Source organism: Ursus maritimus, unplaced genomic scaffold (genome assembly GCF_017311325.1).
Source record: "Ursus maritimus isolate PB19 unplaced genomic scaffold, ASM1731132v1 scaffold_16, whole genome shotgun sequence".
Taxonomy (NCBI): domain Eukaryota; kingdom Metazoa; phylum Chordata; class Mammalia; order Carnivora; family Ursidae; genus Ursus; species Ursus maritimus.
This window is the reverse complement of record NW_024424008.1, coordinates 7,340,327-7,364,646: the sequence shown is the minus strand read 5'-3', so window position 1 is coordinate 7,364,646 and position 24,320 is coordinate 7,340,327. Positions and strand designations below refer to the sequence as shown.

The 24,320-nt window shown below is 46.8% G+C and overlaps 1 protein-coding gene and 1 long non-coding RNA gene across 10 annotated transcripts in view; both read left to right on the top strand.

The window, feature by feature from the left end:
* The window catches only part of LOC121102872, a 43,422-nt gene extending 35,796 nt beyond the window's left edge, over positions 1-7,626 (top strand). Inside the window, exon 3 of the long non-coding RNA XR_005834976.1 lies at positions 7,350-7,626. This is a non-coding gene — a long non-coding RNA (uncharacterized LOC121102872). The remainder of the gene's footprint in view (positions 1-7,349) is intronic.
* Positions 7,627-20,877: 13,251 nt separating this feature from the next.
* Positions 20,878-24,069, top strand: ANAPC15 (anaphase promoting complex subunit 15). 9 transcript variants are annotated; one of them, XM_040630805.1, is made up of 6 exons: positions 20,922-21,033; positions 22,242-22,296; positions 22,464-22,593; positions 23,083-23,142; positions 23,452-23,589; positions 23,726-24,069. In XM_040630805.1, the coding sequence occupies exons 3-6, from the start codon at positions 22,474-22,476 to the stop codon at positions 23,783-23,785; spliced, it is 378 nt and encodes a 125-aa protein (XP_040486739.1). In that variant the 5' UTR covers positions 20,922-21,033; positions 22,242-22,296; positions 22,464-22,473; the 3' UTR covers positions 23,786-24,069. The 9 variants fall into 9 exon arrangements, with proteins under 9 accessions (XP_040486736.1, XP_008705517.1, XP_008705524.1 ...); XM_040630804.1 differs by having other exon boundaries at positions 20,923-21,033; positions 22,242-22,326; XM_040630803.1 differs by lacking the exon at positions 20,922-21,033 and adding an exon at positions 21,473-21,582 and having other exon boundaries at positions 22,242-22,326.
* The last annotated feature ends 251 nt before the right edge of the window (positions 24,070-24,320 follow it).

The window sequence follows — 24,320 nt, the reverse complement described above, 5'->3', positions numbered from 1 at the left end:
GTGCTAGGTGCTGAGAAGTGAACAAAACAGATCAAATCTCTGCCTTTACGGAGTTTATGGCTTCAGTCGTGGGCAGGGGGAAGGCACAGAACATTGTAGGCACCAAAAACAGCAAGTGCAAAGTCCCTGAGGCTTTTGCACTTTATGCCCGCAACACTCTAGTAAAAACTTCATTCGTTCACCTGTTACAAAGCTTATGTGAGCTGCACCCCTGGTAAATGGTGGGATCAAGATATTAACTCAGGGCAGGGAGGAGAAGAGCCTGGCCCCAAGCTGTGGTAAGGGCAGAGATGAAGGGGGCTGATCTGGCTCTCCTAGGGTCTGGGCCCCCAGGCTAGGGGACTCCGGACGGGTCCAGAAAGCGGCGGGGGACAGAGGGCGTAATGGCCTGCACACGAACCCCAATGTGGACCTGATGCGATGTGGGAGGCCATCCCAGAGAGGTGAATTTAAGGCAGATAAGACAGTGGAAGGGGTGAAGGTTTCTCTGCAGAAATAATTCCAAGCTGGGACTCCAGACCTGAGTGATTATGAGCCAGTTGCTTGAAGTCTCTGAGATGAACTCTAGCAGCCAGGGCCAAGAGACAGCGGACATGGGGCAGGTCTGGGCACTCAGGAGAAACTGAGGAAAATCCAGGAGGGTGGACCAAACCTACGCCTGTCCAACAACCTAGCTCACCCCCGGCACGGCTGACATCGAACATACTTCCAGGCCTGCCCGTCCTCCTGCGTGCCCCTCCTCAGATGCCCCAACTGCTGGTGGCTCACAAGACCCCGTGCACCTCCTCCCTGACCTGCCGACCAGGGTCAGCGCTTCCTGCCCCGAAAGAGCGAGTGATTATCCCGAAAAGCACTTGCTGGCCTCTTATTGGGGTTCGACGCAGATAGGTACTCCCCTTACAGCCCCTGTCTCTCAGAATTACAATCAAACGGCTCCCTCAAAAGTCTGCGTCCCATTTCTTGGCAAAGAAAAGTGCTCCCAAGGAGTCAAAAAGCACCTTCCAGAACTTAAAAAGTCCTGAAAATGAAGTAGTCTTTCAGTTTTGGAAGAGAAAACATTCTGGAGATGGATGGTGGTGGTGACAATAATACGAATGGCCGTCGAACCGGACACTTAGAAATGCCTAAAATGGCAACTTTTATATTATGTATATTTTCGCGCGCGTGTGCGCACACACACACACCCTACAAAGGAGAAGTCAGAAATGACTCAGACATCATGGGACTCTGGGCTTCCTGCTCCTCGCTTCTGGCCGCTGGGTCAGTCCAGACCCGCTCTCCCTGGGGACATCCCCAGCCCTCCAGCAGCAGGAGACTTTGTGCGGAGGAGGAGCCCAGGGGGAATGAAGGACCGGCATCTGTGGGAGCCTGGAGTTCAAGCGCAAGCTCAGCTTCCCAGCTGCTGCGGGGGCTCCCCTCGCCTCCCCTTCTCTGTGGGCAGCAGCATCCTTGGCTCTGGTCACACTACGCTCGCCAGTGCCCGTGCTGTCACCCTCCCACCCGTGTACAGGCTGTTCTCTGCCAGGCTGCCCTTTCCTGCTTTGTCTTCCTGGAAAACGCTTACTCATCCAACAAGGCCAAGGCTGATGGCACCTTTCCTGGGAAGTCTTCCCAGCGTTATCTGATTTGTCACTGTCTCTGCAGGGCCTAATGGGGGTGGAGGATCGCACTGTTCCTCCATGTTTACTGCATCATGACTTTGAGGGACCGGTGTCCCCTGTACCTTGTCTTTGAGCTCCATGGGCCAGGTCATATTTAAGTCTGGAAAAGGCACTGCTCCACTCTGTCCTAGCCCCTGCTCGTGTCTGGCCTCCCAGTTCCCACGGTATGTGTACGCACAGACGTACAGGTACACGCACACTGTACCTATGTCCTCTGTGGGCGTCACTTCCTGTTTCCTCACCTGTGTAAGTAGAGACCACCATCCACTTACCAAGTCAGCCCTCGGGGCGTATTCACTGAGGAGGCGTGAGGAAAGCACTTGGTCCGTGGAGGGGGGCAGAGAAATGGTCCCCCCACTAGAGTAGATTTGGTGGCCTCCTGGGGATCACCTCAGCCACCCTCCTGACTCCATTGCTCCCCAAAGCTGATCTTCCCCTTCCCTGGCTTCTTCCATTTTTAGGGTCAGCTCTCTCCCCAACCTGTGACCCCACTCCACCCTCACCTGGCCATGCAGCTTGTCCTCAGGGCCTGGCTTAATCTAATGGTGCTTGGCATCCATGCAGACGTTGAGCAGGTCCATCCTGGCCCTTGGAGTCCTGGGCTGGGCACCCACCCAGCAGCCACCAAAGCCAGAAACAGCAACTGTGTCATGGGCCAGGCCATATCCATCTGTTCCCTCCAGAAAGCCGTGGTCAGAGGTGAACACAGCCTGAGAGAGAGAGAGAGAGAGAGAGAGAGAGACAGCAGCCATGAGACTCTCCCCTGGGTTTCTTGTCTCCCTGCCGAGCCCAGATCTTCTGCCCTCCTACCCAGCTTATCCCCGAGGGCACCTGAGCCAAGCAACAAGGCAAGTGTAGAGGTCTGGAGCAGAAGGCAAGACCCTCTCACCCCTTCCCAAGGGCACTCCAACACTAGCTTGCTCTGTGACCTAGGTTGGGTCACTCTATCCTTCTAGATTTCACCGGCAGTATTTCAACCACAGTTTGAGGACCCTGCCAGTTTTGCAAGCCCTACAACAGGAACCACAGGATGTGGTCTGCTGACAAGGGTGGGGAATGAAAGAAGGAGAATCTGCCAGCCTCAGCTCATCCCCCACCAGCCCAAGGCAGCCTAAGTTCAGGCCCCCAGAGACTGCCAGGGGGCAGACAGGGATGCTGACCTGGAACCAGCTGAAGACCAGCTGGTTCTGCACATGGTTCTGGACCGGGTGCCATGGGAGTTGGGGGTGCAATGTGGAGAACCAATGAAGGTGCAGGCCCAGAGAGCCAGACCCCAGTTTCTCACACCTCGACAACCTCTCCCCACACACAAAGGGGTCTTGGGAAGTTACCCCGGTGGAATCAGGCCTAGAGCTACAGGAAGGCCCACAATAAGACACTCAGAGGAGGGACCTGAGCCAAAGCATTAGGTGGTAGGAGCACCAGAGGAAAATTCAGCAGAAAAACCAGACCCCCAGGAGAACTGGGGAAGACTTCACCTTTCCTCCCACCTCCCTCCCCACTTTCCCTCAAGGCCTTCCCTGGCCTCGCTCTCAGCCCACCTGGGTAGTATAGCGTCTTCCTCCTTCTCCCCACTCTTTTTATAAACCTACCCGGACAGCTTGTTGAGCCTCTAGGTCAGGTAAAGTAGGCTGGCTTTGTCTAGGAAACAACTCAATTGTCTTTCGGTGAGAGACCAGTTAAATAAATCATGGTTCACCCAATGGGATTTAACCTGGTATAAAAGAATGAGAAAGCTCTTGGTATACAAATGTGGAAAAACCTCCAAGTATATTGTTAAGTGAAAGAGGAAGGGTCCAGAAATGTGTCAATAGAATGCAGTCTTTCGTGTAAACAAGGAGGAGGGAGAATGTATGTCTTTGCATAAGAAAATTCTGAGGGGTGCCTGGGTGGCTCAGTTGGTTAAGCATCTGATTCTTGGTTTTGGCTCAGGTCATGATCTCGGGGTTTTGAGTTTGAGCCCTTCGTCGGGCTCTGCACTCATTGGGGAGTCTGCTTGAGATTCGCTCTCTCTCCCTCTGCTCCCCCATTTGTGCTGTGTACATGTGATCACATTCCCTCTGTTTCTCTCTCTCTCTCAAAAACAAATAAATACAATCTTAAAAGATAAGAAAATTCTGGAAAAGTACGAAAAAAATTTTTTATGTAGTTGCTAGGTGGGAGGACACAGGATTAGGGATGAGACTTTTTCTATTTTTTTAATTTTAATTTTTAATTTTTTAAAAGTTTTTTTTTTCCCAGTCATCTGTATACCCAACTTGGGGCTTGAATTTATAACCCCAAGATCGAAAGTCATGTGCTCTTCCAACTGAGCCAGCCCAGTGTCCCAGGACTTTCTTCTATAAACCTTTCTATGCTGTTTTTATTTTTTTTTAAAGATTTTATTTATTTATTTGACAGAGATAGAGACAGCCAGTGAGAGAGGGAACACAAGCAGGGGGAGTGGGAGAGGAAGAAGCAGGCTCATAGCGGAGGAGCCTGATGTGGGGCTCGATCCCATAACGCCAGGATCACGCCCTGAGCCGAAGGCAGACGCTTAACAGCTGTGCCACCCAGGTGCCCCTATGCTGTTTTGATTTTTTGAACCATGTGACTGTGTACCTTATTTCAACATAACATAGACATTTATATGTATTTGAATGTAAATATACAAAATGTTGAATGGAGAAATAAGATACAGAATGATGCATCTGATTTGATACCATTATGTAAATTTCAATAACAAGGATGTTCGTAAAATAGTGCTACCTATTAGTTACGGATATGCTAGAAGTGTTTGCAGAAATATGAACACCAAGCCACTGGTGGTCCTGGGTCCTTGGGTATACTGCCAGAGAAATTCTGTGCATTTGTCCCCTGTACAGTATACAGTTGACCCTTGAGCAACGTGGGTTTGAACTGCGTGGGTCCACTGAAACACGGATTTTTTTGGATAAATGTGGTACGATACTGTAAATGTATTTTCTTAATACCATTTTCTTTTCTCTAGCTTACTTTATTGTAAGAATACAGTATATGGGGGCGCCTGGGTGGCTCAGTTGGTTGTGCGTCCGATTCTTGGTTCCGTCTCAGGTCACGATCTCAGGATCCTGGGATCGAGCGGGCATCACATTGGGCTCTGTGCTCAGCGGAGAGTCTGCTTCTCTCCCTCTCCTTCTGCCCCTACCCCTGCTCGCTCTCCCTCTCTCAACTCTCTCTAAAATAAATAAACAAAAATCTTTAAAAAATACAGTATGTAATACACAAACATACAAGATATGTGTTGATCTGTTTATGTTACTGGTAAGGCTTCCAGTCGACAGCAGGCTCTTAGTGGTTAGGTTTTGGGGGAGTCGAAAGTAACGTGCAGATTTGCAACTGTGCAGTCTGGGGGGGTGTCAGCACCCCTGATCCCTGCATTCTTCATGATCAACTGTATATTCCATTTTGTGCACAAGCGATAGTATGCTGGTCTACCCTTTGCCCTTCCGGGGGATAGTTTCACTATACATTTATGTTTCTGACAAAACAAACAAAAACCTCCTGAAGCCAAGTTACCCACATCTGATGGCCTAACCTTCCAGTCACTTCTTTATGCCTTGTGTGGTCTGAAATTAATTAAAATGCTCTCTAGAGCAAAAACCCTTTTATTAACCATTATTTAAAAAGTTAAGAAAGGGTTAACTTTCTTGGCAGGCGCAGTGGGAGAAGCACGTGACTCTTGATTTGGGGGGGGGGGGCTGTAAACTCAAGCCCCGACGTTGGATGTAGAGATTACTTAAACATAAAATCTTAAAAAAAAAATAAAAGTTAAGGAAGAAAAGTTCATTTTTCCAAGTTAAAAGTGCTTGATCCTTAGTCTATTGCTCAAACATTATTGCAGACAGTAAAGTTGCTGTTAGTCTAAGAAGACAGATGGTGTTGCTCTTGTTTTTTTTAATAATGTATATTGATGTCTTCCCATTATGATTTTGGGAAAACCTCCAAATCCTGTGATCACTTACTCAACTAGTAGAACGCCTCTCCTGGGGGCAAGGTTTGTGCTTTCAGTCTGTTCTCAGCACACGGTCCTGCCTCAGGTACACTAAGGTGACAAGGTCAGAGGCTGGTTGTGAGGTGCTCACTGTCCCCATCTACCTGTGTGTGGGGAGGGGGGGGGCATCACCTCCGAGTACCGGACCACACCCAGGCAGCGGCACTCTGCCCTCCTCCTATTGAACCAGCCTGTGGTCTTCACTGTGCTGCTGGTCTTAATATCTTCATTCCGTGAATTGGGACATGCATCTGTTTTCCTTCTTTAGGAGTAGTTTGAATGTGTCAATTAAAGTATTTTGTAGCCTAGTAAACATTAATTATGTAATCACGCTAGTCATATATTGAGAACCGCACTACACCAATTAGAATAATGGATGTGTTACTTACATTGTTGAATCTTGTAGCTCTCATGATTCATTGCAACGTTGACATTATTATTCCCAACATGCCGATGAGGAAACTAAGGCCTTGGGAGTTAGGTGAATTCCCAAACAGCTAAAAAGTAGAGGAGTCAAGATTCAACCCAAGTTGATTTAACTGCAAAGCCCATGCGTTTTTCATTGTAATGCTGACCCGGGAGCCCGACACCGGGCTCGATTCCAGGACCCTGGGATCATGACCTGAGCAGAAGGCAGACACTTAACCAACTGAGCCACCCAGGCGTCCAGGTCTCATTTTCTTGCCTTACCTCTAGGAAATTTAGCCAAGAACCCACATCCTATGTTTACTTTTGAGACCAGGCTTCAGAGCTTCTATCCCCAGAAACCTTTCAGACTGTACAATTCTTTTTTCCAGTTCTGCTATGTTTTGCCAAATAAAGGAAATATAATATTTTAGAAATGAGAGTATCATGCTACCCCATTCCAACCAGAGATAAGCTTAGATTTTTCATCAGAAGTTCTACCTAGCGTTGTCATGAAGCAGGTATACAAATCATAAATGATGCAAAAAGGAAAAACAGAAGATTTCCATTGCTTTTTTGATATAAAGCTAAGCAAAGACACAAATAAATGTATAAAGGCAGTCATGCGTGGAGCAATGCTGAGAGCATGCCCAGAACCGAGGGTTACGATTAATCCCATCCTGGGTAATGGAGGGGAGAAAAGCCCTTTCCCATGTGGGGGTTAAAGAAGGGAACACATTCTTTGACCCTTGAGAAGCGAGGTCTGTGTCACCTCCCTTGAACGTGGACAGGCTCTGTGACTGCTCTGACCAATAGAATATGGTAAAACTGGTGCTTTGCCCATTTCTAGCTCCAGGCCTTAAGGGACGATTATGGACTGAATGTTTGCGTCTCTCCAACATCCATATGTTGAACCCTAACCCGCCCCCCACCCTGTGATGATACTAGGAGGTGGGCCCTTTGAGAAGTGATTAGGGTTAGATGGGGTTAGTGCCCTTATAAGGGTCATGAGAGAGCTTGCTTCCCCTCTCTGCTCTCCACCATGTCAGGACACATCAAGGAATGAGCAGTCTGCAACTTGGAAGGGGGGTGTCCCCAGAATTCACCATGCCGGGACCTTGATCTTGGGCTTTCAGTCTTCAGAACTGTGAGCAATAAGCTTTTGTTGTTTAAACGCCCTGTCTATATGGTATTCTGTTACAGTGGCCCAAACTGACCAAGACAGGGACTAGCAGCTCTGACTTCCTATTTCTTGGAATATTGCCTCTTAGACCTGGGAGCCACCATGTGAGAGGACTGACTGCCCTGCTGGAGAGGCATCGAGAAGCCCATGGGCGACATGGAGATGAGAGGGCCTGGCCGAGGCCAGCCTTCCAGCAAGCCCTGCCGAAGGGCCACACCCGTGAGTAAAACCGTCTTGGATGTTCAAGAGCATCCCCGACATGGGCTGAACATTATTAGGGGACCCTAGTCACTGCCACATGGAGCAGAAGGATCATCCAGCAGAGTCTTGCCCAAATTCCTAACTCATACAATCTTGAAATACAATAAGAGAGCTATTAAGCCACTACGTCTGTTTGATTTTTTAACTTTGCATTTTGGCATAATCTTCGACTTAAAGAAAAATTGCGAAAATAGTGAAGAGAGTTCCCATATTCTTTGCATCCATGCTCCCCAAATGTTGACATCTTACATAACACAAAGTACATTTCGGCCAGAAATTTGGAGAAGTGATGGCCCTTTCAGGGTGTATCATATCAAGGGGTATGTGGCGTGCACGATGTCTTACTGCTAGCCATCATTCAGTTAAGGTGGCTTCTCGCCGTATAGTTATTAGTTCTCCCTTTGTGAGCAATCAGTATTTTGTGGGAAGATACTCTGACACGATGCGCAATCCTTATCACACGGGCATCCACTGATTTTAATGTCCGGTCTTGCCTGCAACAGTAAACCGCAGAGCCGGACATGTGTGGCAGCAGCTCACGGCTGATAGCACAAGAGTCAGTAGGGCCTTTTTCAGGCTCTGAGAAACAATCTGGCTTCTTAGCTTAATACAGCCACATAACCCTTAATTCTACAAAATTTACAAACTATTTCCACAGAATTCCTCATCACCGCAAGGGATGATCAAATTATTCCATCATTGAAGAGTCTTAATTTGGGGAGGGACCTGATTCAGTTGCCGGTTTTGAAAGATCTCCTGGCTGGAGTGTGTGGAAGGGATCGGGCGTGGGCAGGGCAGTTGGATCTGGTAGAATTCAGGAGTCAGGGCCTGGGATGAGGGCGCCTTGGACCAGCAGGGTGGCAGTAGGGATTCGGTCAATACATCATTTCAAGATCCACTGTGTGCCTACTATGTGCTAGGCTGTTCTAGGTGCTAGGGCAACAACAGTGAGCAAGACCGAGTCTCTGCTCTCGTGGAACTGAATTCCAGGGAGGGCGGGGAGGTGGGAGAAAACAGACGGAGAGATGCATGGTGACGGTGCTCTGGAGAAATAAAGCAGAGTAAGGGAATAGAGAAGGATAGAGGAGGGGCTTTTTTTTTTTTTAAGATTTTATTTATTTGCTGGAGAGAGAGAGAGCATGAGCACAAGTGGGGGGGAGGGGCAGAGAGAGAGAGACACACACACACACACACACACACACACAGGGTAAGGGACAAGCAGATGCAGACTCCCCGCCAAGCAGGGAGCCCCACACAGGGCTGGATCCCAGGACCCGAGGATCACGACCTGAGCTGAAGGCAGAAGCTTTAACCAACTGAGCCACCCAGGCACCCTGAGGAGGGGCTATTTTATATAGGAAAGATCTACAAGGTGATATTTGGGCAGAGGCCACAGTGAAGTAAGCAAACGATCCCTATGAGTATGGGGGGGGGGTTTGTACCAGTCTCAGCCTATCAATAAGCAATGTTGTGGTTGGACTGGCCCTGGCCCTTGTGGTTCTTGTTATGAATGTAAGACGCCTTTCAGCAATCACCTTCAGGGAGCTTTGAAAAAAATAAAGATTTGTTACTTACAGACCTGGAAATTACACAGCAAGGGCACTGGCAGAGAGAGCACACAGGCCTGGGGTCTGCTTTTATTGGGGTCAAAGTTGGGGGCCTACGGTTTCACAGGCTCACTATTTATTTATTTATTTAAAATTTTCATTTATTTGAGAGCTTGAGAGAGCGCAAGCGGGGGAGGAGGGGGAGCAGCAGAGGGAGAGGGACAAGAAGACTCCCCGCTGAGCAGGGAGCCCAATGCAGGGCTCAATCCCAGAACCCTGAGATCATGACCGCTGGTGAAGTCAGATGCTTAACCAACTGAGCCACGCAGGGGCCCCTTTTATTTATTTGTTTGTTTGTTTTAAAATATTTTATTTATTTATTTGAGACAGAGAGAGCGCGAGCACAGGCTTATTCTTTATTGGTGAATTTAAAACCTAAGCGCAGGGGGTGGCTGGCGGGGTCAGTCAGTAGGGCATGTGACTCTTAATCTCAGGCTTGTGAGTGCAAGCCCCATGTTGGGTATGGAGCCTACTAAAAATAAAACGACAACGACAACAGCAACGACAACAACAGAGTGGGAATTTAAAGTGTGAGAAGAGAAAAACAAAAAACAAAAAAACAAGTGACCCAAATGGTCAGTGGAAATCAGCCAAGATCTCTAAAACAAAAGAGTCTCAGTTGGGGGCGGAGGTGGCCGGGCTCTTTATCTAGCCCATGTGGCTGGCAATGTGTTTATTGGAAATGGCTGTCCTTGAAGAGGATGTCTCAGTAATCAAAGCTTACGTGAGGCATTTGGGATGCAAAAAAGAAAGCCTGACTCTCAAGGTTTACACTATAATCTACCCTGTGATGCTGAGGTATCAGAGCCAATGGTGAGGAGATTAACCGGCAGGGTAGCCAATATGCTAAAAGTCAGGGGTAGGGTACTTTGTAACCCAAAATCTGCATGTCTAAATAGGATTATAGTAGCAAATGCTATAATAATTATACAGGCAATAGTCTGAAATCCAGTCCGCAGCCATTGTCCCAAACTTGAAAGGTCCAGCCCTGAAAACAGGTTAGTGATCTCAGGGGCTTAGCAACCTGTTCAAAGATTCGGGTAATGTTGTGGAATATTTTAATGTCTTGGGCCATCTGGCGTAAGTAGGTTTGAACCTGTCCTGAGTTGGGCAATTGCTCCATACCTCATCAAACTAGTCCCTTATCCCGAGAGTAGGTCAGTTTAGTTAGGGGATTGTCTTCTTTCAGGAGGTGGTGATGAAGGTTGGCTCTCCAAGTTAGGCCCATGTGGTGTAAGTATTTGCATTGGGTATTTAATCAAAGGCATTTCTATGGCAACAAAGGGAAAAAAAAAACCAAGGTTAATGATTGGAGCAGATTATAATTGCAGTTTCTGTGTTCTGAAGGCAGCCAGTTGGGATTTCTCCATGTTGGGCTTGAAGCATCTTCAGATGGAGTGAGGGCAGACAGGGGCAGTCTGATAGATTTTCCTGGTTTGCAGTTTGAATATTGATCTTTCTGAGTGACCCACACAGCAACAGGCATAGAGATTGCCCATTCATTAGCTGCTGTGGTGATTCTCTGAAGTTTATATCAAGTTGTCCCACTTTAGCTTGCATGGTTTTAGGAAAAAGGCAGTTTTAGTTCTCAGTGATTTGGAATCAGAAGGGTGGGAGAAAAATTGGAAACGTTAGATTGGAGAGTTGTAGCCAGATAGTGGAGGAAATAAGAATTAGTGTCCAGTCCAGTTTACAGCAGTTTACAGGTAGAAAACAAAACCTCAAAGACAACAGGTCTGGAATCTGATATTTACAAGGGTGCACTATAGCTTTCCATTGAAACATACTTTTTTCTCTCTACGGTCACCCCTGTTGCTATCAGAAATAATCAAAGAGACTGGTTTGTTTGCCAAATAAATCTAGTCTCCTTAAACTTGGTCTGATGATTTATGTAAATGCAGCAAGAACAGTGATTGACCATATAGGTTCTTTTGTGTCTGCTTTGCTGGAACTTTTCATAAGGAATCTCAGACAACTTTCAGAAGCCTCTGGAGGTTAAGAAGCCAAGCCAAGGATCTGCCATCAGATTTCTGCAATACCTATAGATTTGAGTGAATTCCTCTCTTCTTGAGGTTCCCCAAAATATTCTGAGGCTCCTGGGACTGCCGAGACATGACCTTCCTTATGCACCTCATAGGGCTGCTAAAACCCTGTAAGCTAGGTGCTAGGCTGATTTTTCCAAGGGGCTTTCTTGGCTCCATAAAGTCAAGTATAGTTCCTTAAATCTGGTATCATGTTTGAGCCTATGCATATCTCTCTAAAGTATGACATTCCCATCAAAGCCTTGGTAAGATAACCCATTTTTCCAACTGTGTCCTGGTACAAGGAAAACAGATCCTTACTGAACTTATGCAAATAACTATATTGCCGTGAAAATAAGAATCCTCGCTGAGAGTTTCCAAATTCTGGAGAGATCAGACAGGAAGAAGAAGTAAACACTTTCATCTTTGTTCACAAAGATGTACTTTACCAAATTGTTGTCATAGCTGGTTTAAGAGAAATTCTTTAAATCTGGAAAACAAAAGATTAAAGATCCAGCAATGTTTCAAACAAAAAAAAATTACAATCATCGTCATCTTTCAGTCCTATGTAATTAATTCTTGATCTTATCTTTTGTTAGCACTTTTATGAATCCAGCTTTTCATAAGAGTTCTGTAAATTCTTACCCAGTTCGGTGGTATGATCTGAAAGTTATCAGACACCTGTACTTGTCAGAGTCTTTTCCATGAATCTCCTTTAAGAGGAATTACTTTTGCAAAAGAACCAGTAAAACAGTTAGTGACGGTAAATGAAAAAAGACAGGAAAATGCCCATGGTTAAAAGTCTGATGAGAGTTCCGTTTAATGAAATCGGCAAGGAAATTCGGTTATTTCTGTGATCCCCAACATTTTAAGATGGTAACTGGAATGATGACTGATAATGCTACATATTAGACTTTTAGGAATTTCATATAATTTCTGCAACCCTTATATTACTAACATATACCCATACAAGGATATCCATAAAGAAGGTTTAGTATTATTTTTTACTTGGCAATGCTTCCCTGTTTTAACACATCAAATAAGCCCAATTCGCTAAATGTCTTTCTTTATACAGAGAGAGAACAAATCTGAGATGTTCCAGGTGCCCTTTAGAAAATCCCAAAGTCCTTCTAAAAAAAAAAAAAATTTTCATTTAGAATTTGATTTGGGGAAGTTTGATTTTTGTCTTTTATTTTCCTCTTTCCCATTATGAAATGATCAGGTTTTTTTTTTTTTAATGTCAGGAAAAATTTACTTTCTTTTTCCTTAACAAAAGTGCATCTTCATACCTCATACCTTCTCTTAGCCAAAAACATATCCTACTTTCCTTGCATAGAGAGCCGTTTCCTTTATTAGTTCTAGTAGCTTTAATTACATGTATTAATTAGAACCTTAACCCTAAGAAACCTTAATTTCTAGTGAAAACTAAAAGGCAAGCAGTTATGAACTGTTACACCAGCGCACTTTAGATTGGCAAATTTATGAATGAATTTAATAGTTCCTAGTCACATACATAACCCCATAGCACAATTTTTCAATGTGGCACAGGACTTGTTTACTAATAGACCCAAATATTTTTAGTGCCCTGTAATGAGAGGTCAAAAGTAGGTAAGTTTAGACTTGTTCAACAATTAATGTTTCAGTAGTTCATCTTATTTGGATGGAAATAATCTAGACCTTCAATGAATTTCCATCATTTAACATAACTTAGCAAAAGAATTTTTTTTTTAACTTAGGAAAATTCTTTTTTTTTTTTAAAGATTTTATTTATTTATTCGACAGAGATAGAGACAGCCAGCGAGAGAGGGAACACAAACAGGGGGAGTGGGAGAGGAAGAAGCAGGCTCACAGCAGAGGAGCCTGACGTGGGGCTCGATCCCATAACGCAGGGATCACACCCTGAGCCGAAGGCAGACGCTCAACCGCTGTGCCACCCAGGCGCCCCTAACTTAGGAAAATTCTAATGGTGAAAGTTACCAAAGATCTGTGAAACTTTTTTTTTTAAGATTTTACTTTTTTTAAAGTAATCTCTACACCCAGTGTGGGGCTCGAACCCACATCTCAAGATCAAGAGTCCCATGTTCCACTGACTGAGCCAGCCAGGCACCCTGTGAAACTATTTTTAAGTAAATATGCTATAAGACGTAATTATTGCTGAAAAGTTCACCTAAAATCTCTTCTCCCACTTACCTCTATCTAAATCACTTGCTCCTAACAACTATGTTTAGATTACCCAAAAAAACTTCGTTAGACACTACAGAAAGTCAGCCATCATCCCAAGCTCCTTTTCTTCCTGACAAAATGTACGTTAGAGACAACATGCATTTGACCAGTAAACGCAGGTAGAATAAAAGTTGTATGTCTGCATTAAATTTAATGCTGATAACTCTGAAGACACACCGATTTGAATTAAACCAAAGTTAAACTAGCTTTTATTTACCAGAGATTATCCCAGATAATATGAACTTGAGAAATATTTGGGTTAGTGTCTACATTTCTGAGTTTTAGGAATACTTACTTCAAAAAATGCTCATTTTTAAGCCAATTAAACAGAGCTCTTTTACCGACTAGTTTTGGCAATACCATCTTGGTAGAGAGAGAGGAAAAAAAGACCACATGTACATATCATACATCCATAGACATTTATAAACATGCGGAGATACACAGAGACCCTATAGCTTCTGTTCAAAAATATTAGCCACGAATCAGGTACATTAATATAAAACTAGTTTGTAAATAACAATTGAATCCAAATCAGCAGATGGAACAAGTTAACGTTGCCTGTTCCAATGGCTAAAGCTTTTTACTAATGTTTGTGAAGACTTTTTAAGATTTGTATTTGTCCTTGACAAGTAATCTTAAATTACTTCCTTGGGTGTTTACATTTCAAAGACGTGGTAAGATTTGCATCTTCAAGGGACAGAGAAAGAATTAAGTTTTCTCCCTGGAGTTTTAGTGCCTTTTGGATGGTTTGATAGCCCCCATAAAATACAGTAGCATCGACCTGTAATTAGAGCAGCCTGTAAAAAATAATTCTCTGGACTCAAGGTCAAATGGGGCCTCTTCGGCAATGGAAATGAAGAGGGAGTCATCTGGGTCATTAGGGTCATGAAAATGATAAACCCGTTGGATCATGCTGATTTTGTGCAGGAGGAGAGGGGCCTCCTCTTAGTGTTTTCCGTTCACTGTGAGCCTTGGCAGTGATCGCTGCCATGGAAGCATGGGCATGGAGCCAGGCAATAAATGAATATTTAGTGGTATGAATATTGGGGGCTCTAGGGGCCTTTGCCTTCCCACTTGCCCCTTCCTCCTCACTGGAGGCCTCAATAACCCGATCAGCTTTCCCCTTGGTGGCAGGGCTACTCTGGAAGCGTGCTTCTGGTTCTGCCCCATTCAGGGGAAAGCCGAGGAGTTCAGGATCTGTGCGATCTTGGTGGAAACATGCACATAGCCTGGATGGGTCTTTAAGAACGTTACAGATTTTACAGTCTTGAGAGATACTGGCCGGTTGATGCATTTTGGCACCCGTGAGTAACAATTCAGAGCCCACTGCAAACTCTCAATAGCCTGTTGGTTCCCCTCTGTCCTTCCTGCTGCATAAAACTTCTAAGGAAGGTTTGGATTTCAGTTAAGTTTTAGTTTTTGATCTCAGTTTCTACTTTTGGATCTCGTTACCTTCATCTTATATGTTGTTACCCAAAATGTTAGATGACATCGCTGTACACCCTCTTGCTAGGGGCTGTTTTCCTTTCCAGGGTGTCCCAAGAGACCCTTCTGGATTGGGGTCTGCCTCCACTAGCATGATATACAGAGGGTCTTCGGGAAAAGCCCCTGGGCCTCTGAGCGTAATACCAGAGTCTTGGCACGTTGCTATGCATGGCATTGACTAACACCCAGGAAGTGTCCCTGGGGTTTTGCATTTATCAAGGAGCTGGGGTACCTCCTCAGGGTTCTTAGCAGGCCCTGGCACCGATATTCAGGACGTGTATATTTGTCCATTAATTTTTTTAGTGACATCGCACCAGGGATTGGTAATATCCCATCGATTCAGGGGGTGAAGAGCCACAGCAGAGGGTATCAGAAGTGGTATCACAGAGACTCGGGGCCTCTGTTGTATTCTCCCTCGGGTGGTGCCATTGATTTCCGGTTGCAAAGCTGTTTCACTCTTTGGGATAAGGACATATAGTCCCGGCAGGACCCGCTGACTCAGTGGTCGCAGGTGGAGGTCTCCCGTTTTCCTCTTTTCCTTGTGCCTTTAGCCCAGAGCCTCTCCTTGGACAGTGACAGCACCGTTGTGATCCAGTCCCCCTTCTTCAGCTCTCCTAGGCCATGAGATGTGGAGGATCCTTTCACCCTTTAATGGTCAATTAAGGCCTTTATAATTAGTAGTCTAATCATCTCATTAGACCATATGGGCTTCATCACGGTGCTCTGGGGAGACTGTTGGATTATTATGGCAGCTGTGGCCTTTTGGGTTGGACACCACAGACCGCACACCACAGAGCGATATGCAAAAGCACAGAGCCATATGAGAGACCCCACAAGTGGTCCTTCTTTCTCAGACAGGGTTACCCATGTGAGGGAGGTGGCTAGTCAGCAAGTTATGGGTGACAAAGGGCATTCCTGGCAGGAAACTGCACGGGCAGCATGCGGTCTGCCAGCCACACCCACTGTTCTGTGCGGGCCTCAGCCTATGCATAAGCAATGGGGAGGTTGGACCGGCTCTTGTGGTTCTTACTTTAAGATGCCCTTCAGCGGTGAACATCAGGAGACTTTGAAGGAGAGATTTATGACTACAGAACCTGGATGAGACACAGCAGGCCTGGGGCCACCCAGGGAGGGCACCGGTAGATAGAGCATGTGGGCCTGGGGTTCTGCTTTTATTGGGGTCCATGGTGGGGCCCCAGGGTTTTGAGGGCTCAGTCTTTATTAGTGAATTTAAAACATAAGAGTGAGAATTTAGGGGCACCCGGGTGGATCAGTTGGTTGAGCATTGGACTCTTCATTTCAGCTCTGGTCATGATCTCACGGTCCTGTGTTAGGCTCATGCTTGGTGTGGAGTCTGCTTGTCCCTCTCGCTCTGCTCCTTCTCTCTCTCTCTCTCAGTTCGTCTTAAATAAATAAATAAATAAAATCTTAAAAAAAAAAAAGAATGAGAATTTAAAGTGAGGGAAGAGGGGTGCCTGGGTGGCTCAGTCGGCTAAGCGTCTGGCTTTGGCTCAGGTCATGGTCCCAGAGTCCTGGGGTGGAGCTCCAGTCAGGCTCCCTGCTCAGCGTGGAGCCTGCTTCTCCCTCTCCCTCTGCTGCTCCCCCTGCTTGTGCTCTTGCTGTTGCTCTCTCTCTCTCTCAAATAAATAAATAAAATCTTAAAAAAAATAATAAAGTGGGGGACGAGAACAGACAAGTGCCCCAAATGATCAGTTATCAAAATCAGCCAAGATCCCCAAAACAGAGGAGCCTCAGTGGAGGGGAGGTGGCCTGGCTTTTAGTTTATTAGAGACAGTGATGGATTGGCTGCTTCAGTAATCAAAGCTTAAGTCAGGCACCAATTTTACAAAAAAGAAAAGAAACAATGTTCAGTTTACATGGCCAGAGGGGTGTGTTCCAAGCAGAGGGAACCGTAAGCCTAAGCAGGAAAGCTCTGGAGCAGGAATGCGCTCAGTGCATTTCAGGAACAAGCAGCAAGGAGGTATTGTATTCACATCACTCAGCTCTCGCCCTTCCCGGAGCTTGGAGAATTCTCTGCACAGAGCCATGGATAGCCCTCTCCAGCCTATGGGCTCTGGACTTATTTCTGACTGTTGAGAAATCCCTGTCATACCTCATGACTTCGGCCCAGGGCTGGCTTGTGAAATACACAATGAAGGAGCAAGTCGTGTCTCAGGACAGAAGGGCCAGGTCTGAGGAGTATCTTCCAGGGACTCACATTAGAGCTGGAGACATGTTTGGGATATTATGTTAGAGAAAACAGAAGCTGGGAGATGAGTGGAATCTGCCTGGGTCCCAGCAAGTCAGCAGTAAGGCCAAGGTAAGGCCCGGGATGCCTGACTCCCACCCTGACCACTCCATCTCAGGGCCACCAAAGCCCTTCCCATCCGAATCCTCCTAACATTCTTTCTGTCTCTCTTTCTCTATCCCCAGATACCTAGTTCTTCCAGAAAGGATTTTCACTGTTCTCCATACACATCATTACCTTTCAACTCCATGTCCTTGAAGGTAGTAATGCCTTTTGAACATTGCCTTCTCCCACTTGTCTACCAGGTAAAGTCCTACTCATCCCTCAAGGCCCTCTCATATGTTTCCTTTCCTGGAACAAAAGTCTAAACTCAGTTTCTCCAGGACTGATTCATTTTTCCTTCCTCTGTGCTCTCATAATACTCTCCACATACATTGATTTTAACATTTACTACCCTCTCCTCTGATTGTCTATAATTGTTTTAGTCCTCACTGGACTATATTTTTCTCTAGGACAGGGATTATTTCTGCTTCTGTCCCTAGGGTCTAGCATGGTGTCTGGCATTTGCTTGGCACTCAATAAATGTTGACCAATGGTGGAACAAATGAAAGAATATGAAGCAAACTTCTTTTTTGTTTTTTTAAGATTTTATTTATTTATTTGACAGAGAGAGACAGCGAGAGAGGGAACACAAGCAAGGGGAGTGGGAGAGGGAGAAGCAGGCTTCCTGCCAAGCAGGGAGCCTGATGCGGGGCTTGATCCCAGGACCTTGGGATCATGACCTGAGCCTAAGGCAGATGCTTAATGGCTGAGCCACCCAGGCGCCCCATGAAGCAAATTTCTTAACCTCTCCAACTTAGTTTTATTATCCTTGAAATAAAAGTAAGTTAAACACTCAGCAAGGTTAAATGATGGATAATGAATGTAAAGCAAATGTCACCATCATTGATTGAGTTGCCCAAGCCCAAAATAGGGAATCACGCAAAATTTCCACTTCTCCCATTCCCTTTTCCCCTCCCCCCAGCTAACCAGTCACCATGGCTTGTTGAACCTGGCTGAAGACTTTGGTAAGAAACCCTAGGTTACCGGGGAATTTCCATTAGGCCAGAGCTGTCAGGAAGCATGGGAGGCAAAGGATGTTGGAGGTCGGGAGTCTATAAGGAAAGGGAGGAGAGACTCATGGGCACATAGGCCACAGGAAGAACAGATAAGGGATCCAGGAGAAGGGAGTCATCAGGCTGAGTCCTGGGGACATAGAAACCACTCAGTTCTGTGCCCTCAAGAAATCTTGGTCGGCTGGGGAAACCAATAGAAACAATAGAAGCAATTTGTACAGGGGCGCCTGGGTGGCACAGCGGTTAAGCGTCTGCCTTCGGCTCAGGGCGTGATCCTGGCGTTATGGGATCAAGCCCCACATCAGGCTCCTCTGCTGTGAGCCTGCTTCTTCCTCTCCCACTCCCCCTGCTTGTGTTCCCTCTCTCGCTGGCTGTCTCTCTCTCTGTCAAATAAATAAATAAAATCTTTAAAAAAAAAAAAAAGAAAAGAAATAATTTGTACAGAACGAGGCTGTAGTAGAGCTGCTTTCCTCCTGATACCCCTTCTTTACTTGGCTTGCAGGATATCACCCAGCTTGCCTGCTTTTCTACTTATATTTTTGGCCCTCCTCAGTCTGGTTTGCTGCTTCTCCTAGTTTCCTTAAATGCTGAATGTTGAAGGAAACTATTTTCCATCTACACTCACTCCTTTGATGATCTCATCTAGTCTCAGGGCTTTAAATGCCATCTGTGTGCTGATAACTCCCAAATTGGTATCTCTAGTCTAGATCTCTCCCCTGACCTCAGACCTCCTGCCCCCTCTTCCTCCTGCCCTCTCACCATCTGTACTCCAACAAGCATTTCAAACTCCACACATCCAAAAATGAGCTCCAGATAGTTCCCCCCACAAGACAACATCTCCCTTGTCTTTTCCATTTCAGGAAATGGCAACACTGGTCTTCCAGTTGTTTAGTCCAAAAATTGTCTCCTTTCTTCCTCAGATACTCCTCATCCAATCTGTCAGCAAGCTCTCTTGTCCCTACCTTCTAAATATATTCAAAATTCAACCACTTCTCATCCCCCACCTCTGGATTATTCTAATAGGCTCCCAGTTGATCTCCCTGCTTCTGCCACTCTCCCTCCTGAATCTATTCTTCATAGAACAGCCGGAGTAACTCTGTTAAAATGTAAATCAGATTGTGTGGATCCTCGGCTCCAAACCCGTCACAGGATTCTCAACATGGAGTAAAAGCTAAAGTCGTTACTGTAACTTGCAAGGCTGTATTCTCTGGCTCCTGGTACCTCTCTCCTCATCTCCTGCTCTCACCATAGTACACTATGCTCCAGCCATTCTAGACCATTTGCACTTGCTCCCTCTCTGAAATGCTCTTCCGTAAATATCAGAACAGTGCCCCCCCCATCTTTTTCTTCAGACCTTTACTCAAGTCACCTTCCTAATAAGGTCTTCCTTGGCCCCCTACCTAAATAAAACCTCTCCCCTCCCCACTTCTCTGATTTATTTTTTCTGGTAGGTATTTACTGCAGTCTTAAAACTATATGTTTTGTTTTTCTATCTTCTTTATTATTTATCTCTCCCATTAGAATGGAAGCTGCATGGAGATTTTTGGGGGGTCTGTTTTGCTCACTATTGTATACCCAGTACTTAGACTAGTAACAGGCATATAGTAGGGCACTCAGTAGGCATTTGTTGAATGAATGAATGAAAAAGGTGGACATTTCCAAGAGGCAAATTTTACCCTTTAATGAAGAACTTTATAACAACTAGAGCTGGTTGGAAACATAATCATGTTAATATACACAGCACACTACCTCTTAAACATGTAATCTCATCAAATCCTCACATCAGTCCAGGATAGGAAGGCTGCGCAGTTTATGAAGCTGGTTGAAGAGGAAATGGTATCCAGGTTGGGAGAAAAAAGACTTGTTAAAGTTCACATATCTGGTGTGGTCAGGAGTGGATGATTGCTAGCCCTAGACGAGGCTGGTGAGTGATGGAGCTTAGTGGGGGTTGGGTTCGAAGGACTGCCGGTGGACAAGAAGGCATGATCTCTGAAGGGGAGGCTGAGTCAGAGGTTACTGTAACAGAAGCATCAGCAAAGGACTGGGAGAGATGACGAAGTTGACCACTAAGATATTTAGCCCAGGCCTGGAGAGGGCATGACTTCCCCAAAAGCAGTGCCCTGAGGCTGACTAGTCAGTCACTCAAACCCATACATGAACTCCAATGCAGAACCGGACAGGCAAGCTTAAGAAACCAGTGAGTCCACTGTGGGTCTGCAAAGTCCGGCTTCTCCACTGGACTGTGAGGTCTATCGGGGCAGGGACCGTGTTCTAGATTTATTCCCAGCTTCTGGCAGAGCCTGGAATATAGTAGGGACTCAGTGATTTCTGTTGAAGTCATACATGAATGTATGCGCCCAAACAAGAAACTGAATGTGAGAAAGAACAGATAGAAGGGGCGTAATATCGCCCAGCGATTTTGGGGTAGAAGCAGACGAATCTTCCTGGGACGCGGCAGGACAAACAGTCCTAGTACTAAAAGCAGGTTGCTGCCAGCTATTTTTCGGCAGAGGTTGGCAAGCAGATCCTGGCTAGGGACGAAGGGGCGGGGTTAAATGGCGCCGTTGGGGAGGGGCCAGGCTGGGGCGGCCGAAGGGCGGAGGCTCAAGGAGGGGCCAATAGAGCAGGCAAATATCCAACCTCAAGGATGTGACTAAGGTGTGTAACGTCACATCCGGTGTGGTGGGCGGGAGCGGGAAACAAAAGGAGAGCAAAGGCGCATGCGTTGGTGCTTCGTGTGTTCTGGCGGGCTCTTCCGCTCAGGCCGAGAGAAGTGCTTCCGGGTCGCCGCCGGCTGCCGCCTCCCGGCGCGGTAAGTACAGAAGCTAGGCTACGGCAGCTGTCCCCTTGCCCCCTCTCTTCTCCCTCCCCCAGAGAAACCCCGTGGCCCTGACCCGGCTCCTCAGGAGCTCCAGGTTCAGACTCCTTTTAACATTAAAGAGCTCCAGCTCATTGGCCACTTCCTCGAGGCTAAGCCCCACCCCGTCGTCCAAGATCCGTCACTCATTGGTGTCACTTTCTGTCACCCAGCATTTCTTCCAGTTAATTGGCCCTATTCAGGCCCCAATCCTTTTGCGATTAGCAACCCTATAAGGGCAAATGCCTGTTCGAAACCCGCCCCTGCATTCTTCGTGTTGGTCCACCCCGCGGTCATTATCATAATAAGCAAAGAATGGGCGGTAACTTTGTGGCGAGGGGTGGGCTTTCGGAGCCTCAGTTTCTGGCCTCTCCTACTTATGGGGCCCGAGGGTGGGTACTGACTGTTGTGCTGGTGACGTGGACCTGGAAGCCCAGGTTCACGGAAGGGCAGCGGCTGGCCCAGGATCGGTCAAATGAGTTTAGGGCAAAAGCAGAACTAGATGTAGGTCCTTTTCTCCTGCTTATCTCCTCTAGTGCCTGGCCCCGATTTCTTCCCCGTGGGAATTCGATGCCCCAGCTCACTTGTGACCTAGAGCCAATCGTTACCTGTCGCAGGGCCTCAATTTTCCTGTGAGGTGAAAGGTTTTAGTTCAGATTTTCTGGGACCTTTCTGGTCAGCCCCCTCAGCTGCTTAATCTGTGCCGAATTTACCTATTCCGTCATATGTTAGTTCATTCAGCCCTCCATTTACTCATTTATTCATTTACTCATGCTTTTAGAATGTCTTTCTGAACTATCAGCACATGGTACCCACCCCCATCCCAGTTTAGCTGTGGTTCATAAGAGAGGTGGTTAGTGTCCTAAATTTCTGATACTGGGTAAGTATGGTACAGATCATCATAGAGGGGCAAAAAGGAGGTCTTACTGTTTGGAGGAGGTAAAGATAGTGTCAGTGGAGCCCTGTTACCTCTAATTTTGTCTAATTTTGTAATGCCAGGCTGCATTCCGGATTCATAACTCCACATTTGGCTTCCATTCTCTTCTCCCCCCCCCCCCCCCCGCTTTGAACAGCTTAAACCACTTTACTTCTCCATAAAGTAAATTAATTATCAGAATAACTATGAGGTTGTAGTATAATTGTTATTATTCCCCATTTTACAGATAAGCAAACTGAGGCTCAAAGAGGTTAAGTGACTTGGCCAAGGTCAAACAGCTAGTAAGTGGTGGAGCCAGGACTCAAACCCAGGTCTGTCTGATTCCCACAGAAAAGAGCTATTTCCCTGCTACCTTCTGCTCCACCCCATCCCCAAATCAAATGGTAACCAAATAAAACCCCAAACCAAAGACATCTGACAGCTGGATTCACCTGGCCCTTTACCTCAGTCTAGGAGCCATGTCTACCTTGTTTCCCTCACTCTTCCCCCGTGTGACTGAGACACTGTGGTTTAATCTGGATCGACCCTGTGTGGAGGAGACAGAGCTGCAGCAGCAAGAACAACAGCATCAGGCCTGGGTGAGTAAGGACCTAGCCCAGTGCTGGAGCCTCAGTCAGGGAGGAGCTTTTTGCCCTGAGTTGGGAACAATCAAGCTGGGAGGCAGGAGGCCTAGGTTCACATCTTTGTATGACCCTGATTTACTGTGGGCCCATGGGACTTCTGGGCCACACTGGAGCCCAGGCTGTTTTCCCTAAAGCATAGGAAATAATTTTGACTTTATTGAGGACCTGGTAGATGCGATATTCTAGACTGACTCTCTCTCACTTCACCATCACCATAATTTTATGAGGAAACCATGGCCCAGAGAGTTTATGTGGATCTTATAACTTGGATCAAGTTTATAAGTTAAGTGGCAGATGACAAGAGACAAAGGGATTGACTTTTTCTGGAAACTGGAAACTTCTCCACACTTGAGGGGTCATCTTAGGGGCTGTGTGGGCCAGTCCCATTTCCCTGACCTGTCCTGCTCGGGCCCTGACCCTGCTCTCCTCCCATTTTGGCCACAGCTCCAGAGCATCGCAGAGAAAGATAACAACCTGGTACCTATTGGCAAGCCGGCCTCAGAGGTGAGTGGTTCCAGCAGGTAGCGCTTGTGTGGGGTCCAGGTGGACTAAGGCTCTGCTCTACTTGTGAAGGTCCTGCCTCTGACCTCAAAGCAGTTGTGGTCCTCAGCTCTGGGTGGAGAGTGGGTGGCCATTGGATCCAGCACTAAGGTCCTGCAGAACATGCATCAGCCTGCTAGACTCAAAGAGGTGGGGCAAGGTTGGGGAATGGAGGGTCACTCATTGTTCCCAGAGACTGGCTTCAAGTGGACCAGCCCTTGAACTGGTCCAGGCAGCCCTATAGAGCCTATAGGCTCTCCCCTGCCTCACCAGCACTATGATGATGAGGAAGAGGAGGATGAAGATGATGACGAAGATAGTGAAGAGGACTCAGAGGATGATGAAGACATGCAGGACATGGATGAGATGAATGACTACAATGAGTCACCTGATGATGGAGAGGTCAATGAGGTAGGCAGGGGTGTGGGGGAGGGCGCCTGCTCCTGACCTAACTGGTCACAAAGGGGTACAGACTCTGGTTCTAGACGGGCAGAATCTGGGGCTGGGGCTGGCTGGGTGGCTGAGGCCCTTTCCCACCTACACCCAGCCTTCTCTCCAGGTGGACATGGAAGGCAACGAACAGGATCAGGACCAGTGGATGATCTAGGTAGACAAGGCAGTGTGGCCTCAGGGAAATTCCAGGCCAGCCCAACTTACCCTGCATCCCCGGCAGAACCAGCTGATTGCCCCAGTGCCTGAAAGCTCACCCTTGGGTATCTCTTCAGCTGCTGCCGGGAACTGGTCTCCTTGGCCCCTCCCAGGCCGTCAGTTTGCCCTGATTCCCCAGGGCCTGAGCCCAACCCACCTTTCTGCCTAGTATTTCACCCTTTGGTTGCCAGGTATAGTCTCTTTCTAACTCCCTTTAATAAAGACACAGGACTGATTTTTTTCCCCCCGTGTCTATTCCCTATTTGTTGTTGGGGCCCAGAGGAATCCAGCATCTTCTCTTGAGCTTTAGGGAGAGGGCACACGGGACTTCAGGCAAGCCTACCTGACTATGCGGTCCAGGGCTAAGGAAGGCCAGGGTGGCCCTGGCCCTGGGCCCAGGCTCCATACCATTTTCTCTGGCCCAGCTTATACTCATACATTCCTTCAGAGTCTCTCTGTTTCCTCTGATCCCACCTGGAACTGCATCGGCTGGG

Bases quoted from the DNA above. Each gene is read 5' to 3' on its own strand.
- ANAPC15 (XM_040630802.1), top strand. From the start codon at position 20,942: ATGCGTTGGTGCTTCGTGTGTTCTGGCGGGCTCTTCCGCTCAGGCCGA. The intron at 23,143-23,451 runs GTGAGTGGTTCC...CTGCCTCACCAG, and splicing joins TTGGCAAGCCGGCCTCAGAG to CACTATGATGATGAGGAAGA. The intron at 23,590-23,725 runs GTAGGCAGGGGT...ACCTACACCCAG, and splicing joins ATGATGGAGAGGTCAATGAG to CCTTCTCTCCAGGTGGACAT.